Below are 20,762 nucleotides of genomic sequence, written 5' to 3' on the forward strand. Positions count from 1 at the left end.
CTGCGTGTTATAAATATTGCCATAAAAGTGAAATACACAAATATTGAGGTGTATATTTGAGCTCTTGTGGTTTTCCAAGCAAAACTAATTAATTACTACTAGTCAAAACACACATATTAAGTTAATGAAGCCTTCTTGTAATGAATGATTTGAAGATGTCGTCCTTACAAAAAGCTGAGGGAAAATGCGCAGAAACGACAAAAGCCTCTCAAGAAAGACTCAGCCATTATGAAAGAGAGGTTGTTCTCTCTTCCACGTCTCCTACACGTCTCTCCGCCCCACCTGTACCACTAACTGTCCTACAGTACTGTGGGTATGAAAGTACTGAGTGAGTACTGTGATCTTTCCTCCAATAACGCAGTAATTATCGTACCATGAGTTCAATACCGTGATAAAACAGAATTGTGACATTTACATATCGTTACATCCCTAATGTACACGTTGAAGAGCAATAAACATTTTCATGATTTTCTCCATTTTAGATATTTGTAATATAATGAATAATTTATCATTTTGAATTATTGATATGCATTCAACAGCAATTTCCACAAAAATGGTGCCATTCACCAATGAGCATGCACATGAAACAAAACAAAGTGTTTATCTATTTTACTTCACAGCTTCTGGTATACGACTTTATGAAGTATATGGTTTCAGTATATTCGAATTATACATTTATCATTATGCTATCCTGCAAGCTTAAGTTATATTAAAGGAAGCTTCTGCAATAGTCGCCATAGAGGACACTGAAGAAGATGTAGCGAGTGAATTTAAAGGCCGATAAGGAAAGTTGTGGCCTATGTCCTAGTCATTGCCCTTTTATCTTTAAATTGGGCTTGAAATCTTACACCAGGAAGGAAACACTCATATATTTAGGTGTTTACAGTGGACACAGCAATGCAAAACAATACAATGCAATGTCATATAATGTAATGCCCACCATCATCAGTGGATCAGTTTTCGTATTGAAAAACAGTAACTGCAAATTCCTGCATCTGCTACCTGGAACCACACCAAATGGTACATGTGATGAAGATCAACAGAGTTTGGAGTTATTGGTTGACTAATAATAATAATAATAATAATAATATTCCCTTTATTAGTCCCACAATGGGGAAATTCGAGATTCGAACCCAGGCCTCCTGGGGAGACTGGGTCCGGAACGCGGCGCCTTAGACCACTCGGCCATCCTGGCGCCTACCACCAAAGTAAGTACGCCACTTTTTTCAGGACATTCGATTTTTTTGGGGAGAGGCAAAGCATGTAATTTTGCACCAAACGAACTCCAATACGTCTTATTGCATGACGTGAAGCTCTTACTGCAATGGGTAAACAACGAGCATGATTCCAAAAAAATCCTTCTGTGCTTCCATCCTGTTAGGTATAAATGGTGTGCAAAACTCTGGCTTCTGGCTTTGCAGTGACCCAAACTGATGGATCGATGTGAAAGGCTGCAACATATGAAAGCCATTTATTTTACTGCGCGTCTGCATTAAATCTGCAGCAGGATATGCACACACACACACACACACGCACACCCCAACGATATACAGTGAGAGAAAGTGTGAGACTAAATGTGTGTGTCGGAAGAATTTCTATATCCACTCCACCTGCGGCACAACAAAGATGGGAGGGAATGGTCAATCTGTAATCGTTAGGAGGGCAGGTAGAGATGGGAGAAAAAAAGAAAGCTACAGCGGTGTCACAGAAATGTCGGGATAACAAGATTAAAGCAAGTGTGATTCATCTTCGCCTCAGACATTTTGTGCCTTGGCCGCCCACTGCAATATCTGCCGCTACTTCATCACTTGCATTGCTCTGCATCTTTAGTCCATTAGTTACTTTCGATGAGGTGTATTCAAGCACAGCCATTGATCCAACTATCATCTGTAACAAAACGCTGTGATACAGATGTATAAACAGCGCTAAATTAACATGTGGTCCCATAAAACAAGAGAAATAGAATACTCTTTCTCGTGGAAAAGTGTACGGCGTGGACTTAAAAGCACTATCGATTGTGTTAATTAACACTTCACATGAAAAAGACTATTGATCCATTCATTAGTATTTCAGGGTCAGGCTACAGGTATAGCGGCAAGCTTTCCTTCAGCTCTTATGTACGAGTCAACAGGCGGGAATTCTTCTTTGTTTAGTATGCGCTTCATTTTTAAAACCATGGTACATGCCAGACAGGAGTCCGCAATCGATGACCATGACTTTGCTAAAGTGCCCGGCAAGCGTAACCATCAGCTTCAGACAACCCTATCAAACTTCTCCTGAGTCTGTCTATCCAGCCTTCACTCGATTCCTCTCCTCCTTTTGCTATCCTGATTCAGGTACCGCTGAGGGACTTTGAAGTTGCACTGCTTGAGGAGCAGTGCGAGTCACACTTGGGCTAATTAGTTGTTCCTATCCCAACAGCAGCGGCAGCATCAGTCGCTACCAGCTTGCTACCTCAGAGGGAGATAGGAGGAAAATATCAACAGCAAACACACACTGCTGCACTCTAAAGATACTCTGGTCTCCCAGCAAGATGGTAGAGCTTGCGGCTTGCTACAATTTAACCTGCCCTGAAACTAAAGGGCGGATTAAAGTTGCAGACCTATTCCTTGTAATGATGAGAAGCCTCTGATCTCAATGGTAAGGCTTGTCAGAGTGTAGTTAACAGAGAAGGGATTCTATTCTCTATTTTCTACACACAATCACAATCAGTTTAACAATTAGCATTACTGGAGGTTCTTCAATTCTAAGCTGCAAGATTGTGACAGCTGGTCCTTGTTGAGTCCACGAAGCACTCCTATTATAATATTAATATGGGTGAACGATAAGATGTTTAGCCCAGGTCACTAAATTCAATTCAGTTCAGTATGGTGTATTGTGTTTTCTTTTTCAATAGTTGATATGGCGCTATTGCCACTGATCTGTACTGTACAGCGTTTTGACACCCTTAATTGAGGTACCCATTACATTCGTAAAGTTCCGGGAGGCTGGTGTTAGGTCGATATGGAATCAGTACTTCAATTCTGTTGATTGTGGGAACAGAATAGGAAGAGCGGGTAACCATCATGAGAAAAAAACGCTGCAGAGTTATTTTTTTTGTTGTTGTGATTATTAATCATTGTCATTATAAATGATGATGTGGAGGTTTGATGCCCCCCTATTGCATAGGAATGAATATACAGTACAAGATGATGTAAACATTTGCAAAAGGTGGGAACAAAAACATGGAGAATGTTAAAAACCGAAGATAAATTATAAAGGAGAAAAAACAAGTTTAAAACAAATTTGTAAAAATATTCTCAACGGGGCAAGAATAAAACGTGTAAATTTTTAGGGAACTACTTATAAGAGCTTACAAGAACTGGAACTTAGAACAAGAGAAAAGGAAATCCATCTTTTCAAAGTCATCATTGTCAGCAGATTTGCAAGAAACATTTTTGTTTTTTTAAATAGTGGCTTCTGTTGATGAATGGGTATTGAGATTTATCAGTTATAAGGTAAAATATGTCATTAGATTTAGGTTCCATCTGCAGGTCAGACAAGAAGTAAAGGGTTCATGTAGTACAGATTTTCTTGACATTCAAGCAGCTAATAGAATCTTATCAGATGTTTTCACACATACAAATGACAGCGACACAGTGACTATAAATATAAACGATCAAATCTATGAACAATAGAAACGTTTTTAGCTGATAGTTCTGAATTGTAAATCACTGCTCAATGCAAGTATTTTGTAGCTTACTCTGTATGGAAATTGATAACATTTGTGTGATCATACCATGATTCTTTAGCATGCACTCAACTAAACAACATGAACGCAACAAGAGAGACAAAAATAAATAAATTCAAGAATGCGGTGAGTAGGAATACATTATCTGATGTCAATTTCGTCCCGGATACATTTTTATTCCTTTCTTGGTCATTCGCTACAGCCCACTTTCAGAGCTCATAATCACAAGTGTATGTCTTTGACCATTTCCTCATCAGTATCAAAAAAGTCAAATGGTTTGTTCTCGAAGGAAAAACGAAGATTCATCTAATCTGTACTGGTGCTCAATCTTTGAAGTCAATGCTCAATTTCTGTAGAAAACGACCATACAATAATACAATCCGCCTTGTTTTTACAACCTGTGGGGCTGTGAACTCAAGAGTCCAACAACATCCATCCATCGGCCCATTTTCTATGTTGCTTATCCTGGTAAGGGTCAAAGGGAGGTGCAGTCGATCTCAGCTGACTTGGAACGAAAGGCGGACGACACCATGGACTGGTGGCCAGTCAGTCGCAGGGCACGAAAAACCATTTACATCGTCACTGAGTGAACCCAAATCAGGTGAATGCAACACATTACTATCAGTGACACGGTTCAATATTAGTTAATAAATTGTGTGCGGCCAACTCTCGCGTGCAAAAACCGAGACAATTAATTCAACCTCTCTAGTCCTGTGCACAAACTTCCAAATCCCAAGGCCAGTCAGGCGAAAGGCATGGGGGCAGGGGAAAAATAGAAAATACGTGTATATGTGCCGTGAATATGTGTGTAATTTTATTGGCATTACACACACACACACCAATGAGGAGTGATTCTCTCCTCTAATAGCACCATAGGGACCGAAAGTATTAGCATACTAAAAAAAAGTGTTCTGAAAATATGACCTGATGGCACTCACATGCTGGTCGGCAGTAAACGACACATAAACGCACATGTGCAGCAGTGGAGAACATGAAAAAAAGTTTGTTTCTGTATTCAAGTTGATTTAAATGGAACATGAATTCACAATAGCACGCAATACCCATCAACACACTTTATAGTCGAAAACCTTCACACGTCAATGAAAGTTTCCACTTCAGACTTTGCAAACTATGTGGAGCTGCATCCCAGCAGATAGCAGAGCTCCCTCTTTTAGGTTGTGTGCAAAGATTCATGTCATGTGGCGGCCAGAAGTGGCGAGGAGAGTGACAATGGCTGAGTTCAGTAATTGCCTCCAAAGTGCAGCTTCAGCAAAAGCCTTGGTCTTGTCGGAAGCCTGTCACTGTATTTGCCATGTGTTACCATTTTTCTCACCTGCCAGGCTGCCACACACACACAAATACACACATATAAACTGGTCAGGACTTAAAAAAAATAATAATAATAATGTTCAGTGTGAGTACAGTACTCACACACACACGCGCACACACAGCAAAGGGATGTCTTATTTTACCTACTTTTATTTATTTTAACAGTATACTACTGTATTTGAAATTCTGGAGTGAACAGCAAGTCAATCTGGACCCATGTCCATCCATACCTCATAGTCTATCTCCAACGGCCCATTTCAAGATATTGATGGGGGAAACGAGCATCAATGTGACATCTTTGTGTCTATTCTTGTATTCACCAAAACATCGTGCCCGTAATTCCAGTGGTTGATTTGAATCCAAGGCAATTAATAAACAAACTGAATGTATATTGTGTCAAGCGGTGGCGATAGGAATGCAGTACACGTGGAGAGGAATATTCTACAGTATTTTACATTTTTTATAAAATACAGATACTGTAAGATACTCTGACATTTACAGTTTGTATTGGTTTACAACAATGGTGCTTGAAGGGTTTGAGGTCACGGTGCTGTGTTGAGTTCTTCCACATCAAACCAGTCAAAGCACTTTTTTTCTGCACTTTTTGCCAAAATCCCATTACTTCACCTTCAGCCTTTATTTTTCCCTCCCCCCTCCCGCTTTTCCTTGTTTGGGGAGAGGGAAGACAAAAGGTGGAAACACAGGAACGTACTAGATCCTCTACATCCTCACTTTGAGTCGCGTTGAGCCGTATGCAGACGTGACATTACTTCCTAACAATAACTACATTACATTGATGACACAATGAAACAGCAAAAACAGATGCCAAACAATTCAGAAGCAGCCTAGCCTTGATGCAATTAGCCCTGACCGCGTGTCAGCAAGCGTTAAGCAACAACTTTTAAAACACAGGTAATTGCAATAATCGACAAATCTCTACTGAAATCTCGAGTTTTATTAATATGATAATCAATTTGTCATACAGAAGCAACAGGACTACCTGGATTCTAGCATGGAGAGATAAGGGGTGCTATTGGGATTGGGCCTTAGACTCAAGACATGTTGGAACACAAAATAACTTTCCCCAACCTAAAACTGTTCCATGGACATGTTATAATTTTTTTCCCCACTGAAAATATTGATGAAAAATAGTTTCAAACGTAGGGACTTTGTTTCTACAGCAGTGTTGTAGACGAAATTTGCACACAAGTCAAAACCTGCTGTACGATTTCACTAGCCTATGCTAATGCAGGAGTAAAGTCAAGATAAAAAAAAGAATAGTATTCAAAAACATTTCTAAATCATGGATATAAAACAATTTAATGAAAATGTGTAAGTAAGGCGGTACTTGAACATCCCTTCTAGTGCCGGATGACAAAATGTATTACGGTGCATCGTATGGAAATGTTGCATGTCGAGATCTTCATAAACCAAGAATAACAACATATAATAGACGATGCATTCAGCGTAAGCGAAGTGAGTTGACTAGGAAGACATTGTCAAAATGAAGGGATTATAAATACTGACTTCTTATCAAACATCACGATCAGAGCAGCAATGGCATTCCATCAAGAGAGTGAAGGATTCACGAGATGCAAATGAAGGAATTTATTTTCCATTTACAGAATTTGTAGTGTAAGCAACTTTGCACCCTGCTTTCAATGTCTTAAGCAAACAATTACAGTGTGGCCTCAGCGAGTGTCCTGTTAAGGCAATTTTCTTGCGGCAGTCTTGACGTCCTCCATCCCCAAGTAGTCCATCAAAACAAGGGCCAATTTTGCAACCGAACAATTTTAAAAGGTAAGTGAAATGGTCTGTTTAACATTAAACCAGACAGGAATAAAGGGTTTGTAGGTAAAACCTCTAATACTGCATATGTAAAAGTGCTGAACATAGCCATCAATGTAGATCCAGAATAAAATCACTGAGAACAAAAAAATCACAGTTTCAAGATGTTACTATGCTATAACAGCTTTGTATACGTAGTGTTTTAATATGATTAGTCATTTAAGCAGTTTAATGTCCAAAGTTGAGCTAGAGAAATATTAATGTACATTACTGTGTTTTGGGAAGTCCTCGGCAATGTTTCCCAAGGGTGGCCCATCAACCAGCGTTCATTACCATTATATTACCATCTGCCTAATGACAAATAAACAACATCAACTTTTGTTTCCCCATCAAAACCCAAGATACTCTACAAAACAAATGTTTCTTATGAGTGGGACCACAAAGCTCTTTACACACTTCGACTCTACAGTAAAATTTTAAAAACAATGCACATCATCACATTATTCTCCGCAAAGCCCAATAAACTCACTAATGACTTCTATAAACAAACCCTAAAGTTCTTATAGGACCATCATCATGACTATCAAGTGTGATGAGATCACAGTAAACACAAAATTGAAAAATACAACCCCGCTATGTCATATTTAAATTACCTCGCAGTCTGTTTGGCAGACATTCCATTCAATTCTTTCTTTCTGAAACTTGATCAAATCATGCGGTTCCAAAAAAAAAATGACATTAGGTCTTTTTGGGAGGTTCAGCCTGAGTTGTTGAAACAGAAGCATTGGTTGTCTGGGGAGAGTGTTTTTGCCACACTTTCACGCATTATTTTAGCCCAGAGCTCCAAGGACTTGTCTGTCGTGCCTGCTCACAAGCAGCAGGTTTGCACATCGTCTCAGTATTGAGAAGGGCATGATTGCATAACTATTCGGGGAGGCATGACCGAGGCGTCTGATCATCCCAAATTTATTCTGCAGAGTGACAAGCGACACGCAGCCAGTCATAAAGAACTATCCTCAAAAGACGAGAAGAACAAGGCGTCCTGCAAGAGAGGACATTGCCTTCTGATCTCCACATCATCTCCGCACTCTTGCAGTTGACAAATATATATAGAAGCAACTAGGCGCCATAACGATGTGCTTCAAGCAATGACAAGTTTCCCAGGATGTGCAAACTAACAAGAAAACTCAGTCAAATAAAATCCACTCTCAAAGGTTAAGATAGCAAACAGGATAGGATATGATAGAGCTTCATTTTTGGAAAACAAGTAAACTATTTTTTTTTATGCATCACTTGAGAATAGAGATCCTGTCTCCCTTCGCTTCAATATTGCATCACAATGTTTCTACAGCCACACACACCAAACATGTTGACATCCATGGAGTCGAACACGGCAAACTGAACATTCATAAAGAACGTGCGTAACTTACCTTCATTAGTACCGACTCGCTGAGTTTCTCACGATTGACGATCTTTATGGCGACTTTCTGGCACGTTACACAGTGCACCCCAAGCTTGACCAACCCTACAAAACAAACAAAACACCTCAGTGACTGAAACAGTTTGATCTCTGACAAGACTTACTCTGCTGGCCAGAAGCAATGACCTACATACAACCTCAATTATAGATTTTCCCCCTTCGTGAAATTGTATTAATTTGTTGCCAAAAGTCTATTTTTCTCATGTCATGGCATTTCTCGTGGGTGCACTGCTACCAGCATGTGTACAAGCATGTCTTATTTCAGCCTCAGTATGTGTTTCTCAACAGTACGTGCTGTTGTGACAACCGAGTATGTCTAGCAATAGTGCAGGCTGATGCAGTATAAACTTGATTAGCAAATAGGAAGTTTCTCCTTACAAGGCCTCCAAGATGACCCTCAGTGACATTTGCATTTTTTTCATCTTCTAATTGATTTGTCAGAGAAAAACAACTTTGACTAGTCCGTAGTAATCTGCACATATAGATGCTTTTAGAAATCAGCACCTGTTGTGACTAAAATGCATTTTTTATGTTTTTGTCATGGGCAGCATAGCAAAAGAGAGGCCAGCACGTCAGCGCAGTGGTCGTGGACTCCAATCCGGCCCCGGCCTACCAATGTGGACTTTGCATGTTCTCCCCGTGCCTGGGTGGGTTTTCTCCGGGTACTCCGGTTCCCTCCCACATTCCAAAGACATGCATGGTAGGTAATTGAACACACAACAATTGTCACTACGTGTAATTGTGAGTGCAAATTGTTTGTTCTTTGTGCCCCTGCAATGGGCTGGCAACCAGTCCAGGGTGTACCCTGCCTGAAGACAACCGGGATTGGCTCCAACATGCCTGTGACCCTCGTGAGGAAAGGCAGATCCGATAATGGATAGATGGATGATTTTGTGTTATTAGAAAGTAGATAGATTCTTAATCCATCCAAATGTTGGATGTGGCACAGTTACATGCTTTTATACTGCATGTTTTTACAGTATTGATGATGTCTATATTTGCAACGTGGATTAAGTCAGATAAACCCCATCTGAAGGCCCTGGTACCAAATGAAAGGACACTGGACATGAATGTTGGTGTCTAGGCAATAAAAATAAAGTACCTGTACGATAGTTTTTCTGCTGAGATTTTAATGGGCCGGCCCGTGTGTGTTAAATTGAATGTGATGTATCATGATGTGTGAACTGTGAAGACATTGTTTACTGACCACACCGAAGTAAAATGGCATGTGACATAAAGTCCATAATGCTATTATTGACTGTATAAGTGTCGTGACACCTCCTTGAATTGCTCTCTGGAGTTTATTTGAATCATAAAAACAGTAAGAGAGCGGGCCATTTGTGTGATTGATTCCTACAATGTGCTAAATAGCTGCGATGCAGTTGTGCTGTGTTAGCCAGAACACAAGTAACTGTAGAGTCAACGGATACACACAGAACTGGCATATATCCATGTATGAAAAAAATGATAAAAACTGAAGAATAAGTGATGAAAACACTTACGACATCACGCAACTGAGAAAAAGGCTGCACTTGAAAAGACGTGACTTCTTCTCAGCAGGTGTTCCAAAGCAATTCCACACTTGCACCACTATTGGCATTGCATTGCAAACTACCGTAAACTAAATCCTGTGATTCATTGCACACTGAAAATAAATGTTGCCTGATATTCTAAGCTACACCATCAGTCACAGACAAGGAAGGATAAGTAAATGAGTGTACACTTGCATTGGAGCCATATTATTTGTGCGCATTTGTCGGACACAAGAAACCATGAACAGCCTTATCAATCCATCCATTTTTCTGTCGGGAACCAACTTTACAGGCAACCTTTACAGTCAAATACAGAATTCTTAACAGTAATTCAAGTGTAACAATGAGTAAGTTACGCATCAACCATTCAGGGGAAGACTACACCCGAGACTGGTGGCCTGTTAATCACAGGGCACACATAAAGACAAATAAAAAAAACAAAAACACATGCATATTTACGATAATGTCACTGAGTGTAACGGCACAGAACAAAGGCAAATGATCCACTCCAACATTAGTAACTTTTGAGTAAATCACCATTAAATGGAAACGAAAACTCACTCTCAACTGATGACAATATCAAAGCATTAAGCAAAGGCAATTGCGACACAGATGTGTGGATCTCAATTGTTTTTGAAGTTCTTTTTTTCATAAGCACCGTACAATTGTTACACCAGCGTAAAACGTTAATGTTCAAAGTTAAATGTAGAAACATTCCCTTAACTTTGGTAATGCAGGATGACGCGTATGGTGGTGCTGGAGTTGGACTGCTTTGAAAGTCAATCTGCTTCCCTCATTTGTATGTATTCCCTCTCCTCATGTTTGTAGTAAACGTTGCAAAATTGCACCAAAATGTCAATGGAGTACAGCGCACATACAGAAGCAATTCTCTTAAACTCACTTAAATAAATTAGGCTATAAGGTCATGCATGGTAAGTAATGTGGGACTTATGAGGTGTGTTTTTCCTGAAAATGGCAGTGGTAGTATATTTGAAAGGTTTCTGGATTTGGGGATTTGGACACAGCAGAACATGATTGTAAGTAATTGTTTACTCAATCCACACATTTCCTATTGCGCATGTCCTCTTTCAGGTTGCAGGTGAGCCTGAGTCACCCTAACTGAATTTGAGTGCAAGGCAGGCTTGCACTCTGTTTTGGTCAACAGCCAATCGCAGGGTTTTGATTTCCTGTCACTGCTGTTTCTTGTGGCTCAATCTTGCCATCACCCTTACAGGTGACTTCAGCCATTTTCAAAGCTGGAGAACCGGATAGCCAGAGACCGTTAGTTGAATTCACTGATGCTTGAACATGATGAAGAAGGGAAAAGTGTGAGAGAGGAAAAATATTAAGTATATCCAAAAGATTGTCTGCTAGATGAAGGTGAAATCCTTGAAGATATCGATTGTTTGAGAAAGCGCATTCACACATTGTCTAGTAGTGAGGCCCTGTCTTTGTCAAAAGTTCACTTGGGTGCAGATGAAGCTTCATGGAGAGTAGAAATAGAGAGAAGAGGATGAGGATCTTGGAAGTTGAAGATTCGGGTGAGAGCATAAGGCATTTGTTCAAGATGTGGAACAGCAGTCAAAACCATTAGCCCTGTGATGATTATCATTTGCTAATGGATGCCAAAGAAGCGCATGAGTCACGATAAACGCATTAAAGACAACATATCTTCCTGAAAACACATGGAGTAAACAGCATTATAGCCTCACTATCAATTTTCTTCTGAAATCTACATTTTGCTTTGTCTGCACAGAAAATACATAAGGATTTCAAAACCATCTTGTTTGTATATTCAAATAAACTCCATTGAAAAATTAGGTGGTGGTCAAGTCGTAACATTTTAATGTTAAAATTTGAAATTATTTTCTAGGACATGACAAATTCATCTCACCGGGCATCCATGTTGTAAAATAACTCTTTGACAGTGTCAACCATGACATACGACACGGTTATAATGTAGTAGTAATTATTTGATTAATCAAACTAACGTCAAGGGATTCAGCTATCATTCATTAAAAGGTGACTTGGGTCACCTCTTCCAGTGGGCTCACTGCCTTTGGGAGTGGCAGTGTGAGCCGAGTGGTGGGCAAAAGCGGTGACCTTGCCGGTCTGGAACTTAACTGCAAACACTGGGGCAAGAGGCATATGTGCTGGTGTGCAGGGTAAAGGGAGTTCAAGCTAGATATTTTTGAAAATGTGACTCAATTTATTCATCACTCATTTCAAGTGGGAATTTTATGGGTAAAGACCTATATTAGGTGCACTGTTAACTGAAAAGGAAGATCACACACATGCAGGCATGCAAGGAGAAATGTCAGCGTGATGGGTGCTCAAACAATGACTGCATCCATCAGGTGAGACTGATTTGGTGCCTTGGTCGGGAGAACAGTGATGGAATGGAGTGAAGAATCGTAACGAGTATGGCAGTGGCATGAGTAGTGATGAGGATTCTGCATTTGTCTGTCATGCTGAAGAAGAAGCTGACCTGAAAGGGAAAGCTCTATATTTTCTGAAACACAAATTTACCAATGGTTTAAGACAGCAGATGAATGCTAAGTGAACCATCATCTTTAAGTTGTTTGAAAAGGCCATTTAATATTTAAGACAATATTAAAAATATGAATTCTACTTTTATGTACAGTGAAACTTGTGTTTGTTGTCAACCGCTCATGTCACTGGCACCTTTATGTCAGAGAATATGTAGTTATTTTCACTTTAATTTGGTCTTTTTGTTGTTGTCTTTTTTTTTGTTATTCGTTGAGAAATGCATAAATCAAACTTGCATATTTGCACAAGAATATGAGGGCACCCTGTTGTTTAAGTGGTTTCTTTGTATTGTTAAAGTGTCGGCATAGTGGTGCCTGAATTCTCTCTGGGGAGGAAAAAAACACTTATTCATGTTGCACTTGAACGTCTCAGTTTGGTATAAACACAGCCGGGGGCCAACATGCACACAGACAGGCACTGTCACGCACTATGCTTCCATAGCTTTATTTACAACCATAGGAACAATACACCAGGCTGACCTGGGTTTGCAACTCCACTGAATCAGCAAGTGCATCAATCTCCCCTCTCCTCCAACCTCCACCCAAATCAATAGAATCAAAAGCCCTTGGCTTCATGCACAAAGTCAGAATAATGGCACCAGCCGGGGACTTGTGGGCTGGAGAGGCCACCATCGACTGACCCCTATCTTCATCCCAGCACTGCACTCCTTCCTTACCGTGTGCCTCTATGATGAATGGTGTGTGCGAGTGCGTGCGTGCGTGGGTGTGCGTGGGTGTGCGTGTGTGTGTGTAGGCGTGGGGCATTGGATTCACGGAGTAGGAGCACTTGTTTCCACAGCTCACTGAGCAACACAACTGTGCAACATAAAACTTTACGGCTAAGGAAGATGCTGCTGAGCCTCATTCAATCATTGCACCGCTGGAGTTTTCGCATAAAAATGCTTCTTAAAGCTTATTACATTCTAATTACATATTTGTGAATTGATACAAAAATTGTGTGTGCGTGTGTTTATATAGTCAATCACCACAAAATGATTTATGTGCTTTTTAGGATCATTATTGGACCGCTTAATTTTCATCGGAAAGTAACTTCAACAAATGAAAAAGCACCACTTGGGCACCTCAAATGCTTTGAATCCCGATCTTTGAGAAGCCATAAGCCAATGCTGGCAGATGGTAGTAGCTTATGCTGGCTTAGCTTTCTCTCCCCAAGAGGCGCTGGCTCAGAGACGCTCAATGCCCTTAGACACAGATCTGTGAGCTGCTTTTTACTGCTGCGCTCTAACCCTGAATACTTGACGTGAGGTCTACAGCTCTGCCCTGGGATCAGAGTTTGAAAGGAAACAAATTGTGCAAACTGGGCTTATTACTTCAGCTTTTTCTGACCGGATGGAAAGCCCTCAGAGTAGGGCGTGGGAATCCCAGGCTTCAGGGGAAAGGACAGGAGTTAAGACCAATCATTAACCACAACCTCCCGTGTGGCTGTCAGCTCAACTGTACACATTGTACATGACAACAATTACTAGTCTCACAGTATGTTACTACCCGTCTGCAAAGTATTTGGACAATGTTTTGGACGGCATTCAGTAATTGCACAAGAAAAGCACGGACATTTCTATCAGTCCATTCCATTTGCATCAGTGATGTAACCAAGTACTGTATGTGTGTAAATAATAATAATAATAATAATAATAATAATAATAATAATAATAATAATAACAATACCAATAATAACAATACCAATAATAATAATAATAATAATAATAATAATAATAATAATAAATTCGGATATGTGATACTTAATATCATTATTATTATTATTATTGTTATTATTATTCTTATTCTTATTATTCATCTTTATTTGACCGTGAGAATGCAGTCAAACATAGATACAAGCTTGCAGTTGATGTTATGCACATGGAGCTAATGCTAATTGTCAAATCCAGTCCCTAGAGTAAAGATGCAATTAATCTAATGATGAGAGGTTTGATTGCCTCATATCCGATGGACCTGTACTACATAGAGATCATAACTTGTAGTTCAGGTAACAGTAGTACTGGCGTAGGCACTAATGTATGAAAAGAGGATTAGTCGGCGCCAGTTCACTGAACTACAAGTTTGTTTGGCAGTTGCTGATGATCATAAATTCTGCCTTGTTCGAGTAAAATTTGTTAAAAGAATTTTCCCATCTCGGTTGAATGCTTTAAAAACGTAAGATAAAGACAACCTGAGTGACTGGGATTGTACCCTTACAAGCAAAAGCTTAAGTAGGATGCTGTAGCTATGAATCTTTTGTTTGGGACTGATGTGGTGCATCTTTTGTTTGATTAGCTTACTGCTTCATTTTTCCATGTATATTGTGGCAGATGTTTTTTTCCCGTCTTGATTCTGTCCTATGGCTTGTTCACTGGTTTACTATTATCACTTATCTCAATCAGTACACTCTTCTACTATTCGATATTAGATTTGATAAAATGGCAAGAGACAACAGCTAAAAAAAAAGTTTCCAGGCAAAAGGGGATCAGCTATCCAGTACACTCCGAAAATTTCCAGCAATATTTCTAAAAAGCGCCAGAGGATCCATTTAACGTTCTCCCCTTTCCTATGTGCAGTCATGCATGATGATAGCCTGCCCCGTTCACTCCTTGTAAACCTCTGAAGCCTACCAGGCGAAGCAAAAACATCAGGAGCAACTGCAGCGCAGACCAACAAAAAAGCTTCAAACGCAGGAAGAGCAACTTGGCCCTGGAGTGCTGGAGGCACTGACGCACGCATACAGAAACTGTTTACTTGGCCTGTTTAAAATAAAACATTTGTAAAAGACTGTCTTTATAATTAACTTTCTGCACATAATGAGAGACTCCTGACAAATACTTTGGAAATAAATGTTTTTTCTGCCATTTTTCATGGCAATTAAACTACACCTACAGATTGAATTCTTGAACTCAACACTGAGAAGAGTACGAACATAGGAATGCCAATTCCATTTACAAAACATAAGTGAAACAAACACGAGAAAATGTGGTAAAAGCTCAGAAGCCACTCGTTTTGAAATTCCAAAACAAGACAGAAAATGATGAACTGTATTGCCAAGGGACTGTGAAAGAATAATGCATCTACATTCATCTCACCAGCATGCAAATACATGGGCGTAAAAGCTTACTATGTGCATAGAAGTCTCTTGGAGTAAAGAAAATATTGCCGGGGGTAAACTAGTAAGGGAATGCATGCCTGCACGGCACTAAAAGGCATTCGTTTGCAAGGGCAAAAAGTTCTGAATGCATTTTCTGCTGGATAAATATTGCTTTTATGTCTCATATTCCACAAGGAAAGAGAAAATGTACACTAGTAAACAACCAACTAACCAGGTCTGTCCTATGTCATCAAACAGCACATTAAACATAATTTCACCTTTTTCTAAGACAACTAGTCAATAATCCAAATAATTCTGCGGAGAAAAAGAAAGGCACTCTAACTTTGGCCATTTTGAATGGTTGCTAATGCTTCATTTTGGAAAACCTTTGAATAGGAAAATAGCGGTGTAATGCCACTAAATGTCAAAGAAGAATCATAAAGGGCCATAATATCACATTTGTGTGCAAATCTATTTTTTGTGTGTGCGGCTGGTTAGCACATCTTTGATCTACGAGCATTCTTCCTTCCAGACGTCAAACTCACCTATAAACCATGGTGCATGGAGTTTTACTTAGACTTGTGAATGTTATAGAAAATAAAGCACAGTTCAAATATGAAAATGCCTTCCGTCACTGATGTGTTGCCCCCATTGAACCATGTACACTGCTTCGTCAAACACACTTGGAAGGTGAGCATGAGTTTTTTTATTGCGTATGAAAAAAAAAAAAATAAATGACTCAGAATACTGTATTCATGCCTGAATACTTATTTTGGACATCTAGCAATAAAAAATAAATAAATTAAAAAAAAGGATGTGTGCTTGCTGTTCAATTGGTCAGCAGTGCCCTGCAACCTTGGTGCATAGACTCGGTGAGTCACTTTCACAAATTTGACGAACAATATCAAAGAAAAAAAAATACTAATCAAAAGATTTCATATCTGACTCAACATTGCATCATTATGATGATTGTAGTTGAAAAACGAGCCCTGCACTTGCAAAAAGTCTCCAAGTAGCATGTTTGGGGAAAAAAAAAAAAATAAAAAAAATACCGTATTTTTACAGCCATAAGACGCGCTGCATCAAAGGGCGCAACACCAGTTGAGGGTGCTATTTCCGTATTTAATGCATATACTAGGCGCGCCGCACTACAAGGCTGCGCGCTCGCGCTAGCTCAGCTGCTCGCGCTAGCTGATCGTTGACAGATGTCATGAAACTATTAGGAATCACTGCCAATAACAATGACTCTAACCAATAAAAGGTGTCTTGGCAATAGTCTACTAGACAAGGTCAGGGGAGGGACTTCACTGGTCACCACACTCCTTAGAGTCACGGTTTCAAAACAAAACCAAAAAAAAACTCAGCATACAAGCAAACAATGAAACAAAGAAATAAGATTAACACAAAACATGTATCTCTCATGCCATCTATATACCCAAAATAAATAAAAATAACACAAAAAGATTATAGCAATGGCTTCTTGGGAGCTACTCAGACTCAGCCAATCACATGGCTGTTTAGAGAGATGTGCATGGCTGTTTAGAGAGATGTGCTGTTGTGCTTTGGGGTTTTTGCAGTCTGTTTTCTAAACCTGGGATGTTTCTTGCTTGCAATAACATAAATGATAAGACAGACTACAACATTGTGGACAGCTGCCCTTTTGTCCAGCTTTCTCCTACACCATCACCCAAACACCATAGTCACATAATGTATAAGTCACGGTCAATTAGAAGCATAGACTCAGACTCCGAACAGCCCAATGAGTAAAAGGGTTGATGGTCGCGAGTGATGCTTAGTCCATATAATGGGCGCGTCGCTTTACAAGGCGCTTTGTTTGTTTTGGGGAAGATTAGGGACTTTAAAGAGCGCCCTATGGCCCGGAAAATACGGTATATATATATGTATATATATATGTATATATATATATATATATATATATATATATATGTTGACGTTCGGCCATCGGCATAATGCGCGAGGGACACATTACGGCCGTCGAGCACATGGTGAGCATCATGAGCGCGATGGGCCTGTTATGTACCGCACCGTCAGCACCAGTCGGTCGTCACCAGGCAGTTAACTGGATCAAAATTTGTAATATGATGTTTCACCTTCACGGGGCGCTGGACTTACTACTGCCTCTGGTGTGCGGAGGAGCAGAATTGTTCAAACCACAGCAGAATGCGTGCAGCATGCACGCGGGGCCAGATTTGACAGGGAACTGCTACATTTAGTGTTGTTCCAGCCAGAGTGCGTACCTGGCGGAGAATATGCACAGCCACAAAAGCCAACAGCTGTCTACCACTTATGCACTGGGCGGAGTCCAAAATTAGCAGGAAATTAGAACACATTTACAGTAGATACTTGAAGGTGCCGTAGACTATGCAAGCCTCAGGGGTGGCCCGATGCTTTTTCTGTTGCTGGTCCTTCCATATGGAATGAGCTCCCATTAAATGTTCGACAATCCCCCTCTCTGTCCACTTTTAAAACTCATTTGAAAACGTATTTTTATTCGTTAGCTTTCGACTCAATATGAATATGTAAGTTCATCTCCAAATTTGAGGTCAAGTGTTTAGAAATACTGCCTGTCTCTTTTGAGGATGCAATCTCACCCATTAACTTGATCACAGTCAGCGATATCACTTCTCTTTGAAATCTCACTGCCTAGATGTCGTAGCAAATTCAAAATATTCCTCTCTAAATTCTGGCCTGAAGTGATAGGAGGCTCAGACCAGAGTCGAGCGTCAGTGACACTGTCAGAGGGATGTACTGTGAAAATCCCAAAACGGGAAAATCAGAGCAAACAGGACGGCAGATAATGGAGCGATGAGAGGGCAGAGAGGTATTGCATGACCATGTGGCCGGTGCAAGGAGAGGGAGACGCACTGGTAACTGTAGATAAACAACGATACAGGGGAGACGGAGTCAAAACACAGAAAGAAAGCCAGGCAGAGGAGGACGAGGCACTCAGATCTATTTTTAATGCCACTGACTGGGGATCAGCAAAAGGAATGTATAATTACAGCCTCATGAATAATACAAGGCGGCATCTTTTAATTAGCCACACCAGGCACACTGCAGAGACCGCAGCTGATGGGACAAACACATGCATTGGCACGTGGACGTACACATTCCTTTACAGCATACGCAGAAAAAGGAAGGACAGCCATAGATACGAGGCTCCGAGTGGGTGACGTGTACTCATATGTGAAAGCTCCTCCAGGGAGGAAGGAGTCAAATGATAACTAAGGGTTGGTGCCTCGGCGATGACTATCTGCCAGAATAAGTGAGAGTAACATCTCGAAACAAAGGATGTCTCCCTTTCGCATGTTGTTAATACTGTGTACTACGTGGCGACAATTTCCACTTGAAAAGTAAAAAAAAAAACATCACAAGGTCTATTGTACGCATCGGAAAAGAGAGGTGAGATTACTAATTACGTGAGCTAAAAATTCACCCCAGGTTTCTTCTTTAATTAAAAGTGTTTGTGGGGAGTTGATACACATTCATTACCAAGCACGGCTCTATCAGGAAAGTCCAATGAAACAACTTCCGATTAGTATTGGCAATGACCACAAAATCGGACGCGCTCCACATCAAGAGCAAGCGGGAAGCTTGATCAAAGTTGGAATGACACGACAAGAAAGACGCAGACAGGGTGTTTTTCCGTTGTTATCTGGCAGCTCGCCTCCTCACGTTCACAGACTTCATTTGTAAGCTAATTTGTGGCTCGCGAACACAAGTTTGAGGATGGGAGAGGATATTGGATGTTTTCCAATGTCTCACTCCATCTCCGTTTGTTGATTAACTTCTCCTTGATAATGAGGGTGCTAACCACTTCATCAAGGAATTAAAAAAGGAAACTGTAATGACTCTTTTCCATTAAAAAAAACGTGAAAGAAATAACCACAATGTATCTCGTTTGATCAGATCCAATTCTGTATTTTGTCATGTGACATTCAATAGTGATGTAGAGAAATAATTTACATATAAAATAAGTATGTATATATTTTTGCAGGGGCGGAGCTACAGGGTGGCCAACGGTAGCCAAGGCCTTCTCACTCTGTGGTCAGCCCCCTGGCCACTAACCTGGCAAAACCAACAGACTTTCTTTCGAAAGAAAGTGGGTCTGGAAAGTCCGCATCATTAAAACCCCAGCAGCTGATGGCACTGGAAGCATTTATCGAAAAAGAAAACAGTTTTTTTTGTTGTTGTTTTTTTTTTTTTTCACGACAACATGTCGAACATTAGCTGATTGGTCCACTTCAATGTCTGTTTTCTCAGATTTGCACCACCTCAGAAATGTTTGATGAGACTATGACCATCCTTAATTGCTGCCACAGCATTGAGTCGGCATTTTCAGCCGTTTACGCATGGATGCAGTGGCCTATTTTTAGACCTTGTGATCCTCTGCCACAAGTAAATTGATCAGAAGATAAACTATATATACACTTTGCAAATATTGCACCATATTAGTTGCACATCTTTAGTACATCATCTCAGAATAAAACACCCTGCTCAAGTTACCACCAACACTGCTGGAGTGTGGCACTTGTGGCCAGTTTTGAGAAATGCTTTGAAGAAAAATGCCTGTAAAGATGTCTCCATTTAGATCCTATTCAAGAATCAAAGAAAACGATTAGAACAGTCTTTGAATTGGTGATTATTGAAATGTATTTGTGTATAATTAGATACTGATACAGTAATTTCAAAATGACGACTGAATGATGCTATTAGGCTAAATATTTGCAAACATAGAAAATTCCCATCAAGCAGAACCCATTGCTGTGGTGGGACCAGACAAAGGAGAGCCTTTTGCTGTCCCAGCATGTGCACTGAGGGAAAATATTTTTTTTTTCTGGCTGGAAATATAGTCCTGCCACAATTCAGTGTGAGCAACCTGTGGCCGATTGGTAATAGAGATTATTGCAAAATTCCCTCCTCCTGTAATTTTTTTTTCCTTTAAATTGTCCTGCAAATATATGCACCACAAGCGACTAGTCAACATTTAGATATATTTCATCACATTAGTCTTGAAAAAATGAAAACAGAACACATTGTTAAATAAATGTCTCTCAATCCCCTCAATAAAAACTTTACATTATTATCTATATTAAATTATAATACACCTCCTCTGCAAGACCTCATTAAATTATAATGAGCAGGTGTTTCACATTAAAATTAATTGATCCGTGAAACTAAAATGTGTTGTTCTCCGAAGACTTAACAGTAAGGAAGCACGCTGACTTGCAGATGCATG

The 20,762-nt window shown here is 40.0% G+C and overlaps 1 protein-coding gene across 3 annotated transcripts in view; it reads right to left on the reverse strand.

Moving 5' to 3' along the window:
* Positions 1-20,762, reverse strand: part of brsk2a (BR serine/threonine kinase 2a) — a 166,549-nt gene that overhangs the window by 64,364 nt on the left and 81,423 nt on the right. For all 3 annotated transcript variants that reach the window (XM_088297802.1, XM_088297803.1, XM_088297804.1), the window contains exon 2: positions 8,278-8,372. In XM_088297802.1, the coding sequence (XP_088153928.1) occupies positions 8,278-8,372 (95 nt within the window). The remainder of the gene's footprint in view (positions 1-8,277; positions 8,373-20,762) is intronic.

The sequence above is a fragment of the Idiotropiscis lumnitzeri genome, chromosome 6 (genome assembly GCF_059441095.1).
Source record: "Idiotropiscis lumnitzeri isolate Australia: NSW breed Sydney's pygmy pipehorse chromosome 6, RoL_Ilum_1.0, whole genome shotgun sequence".
Classification (NCBI taxonomy): domain Eukaryota; kingdom Metazoa; phylum Chordata; class Actinopteri; order Syngnathiformes; family Syngnathidae; genus Idiotropiscis; species Idiotropiscis lumnitzeri.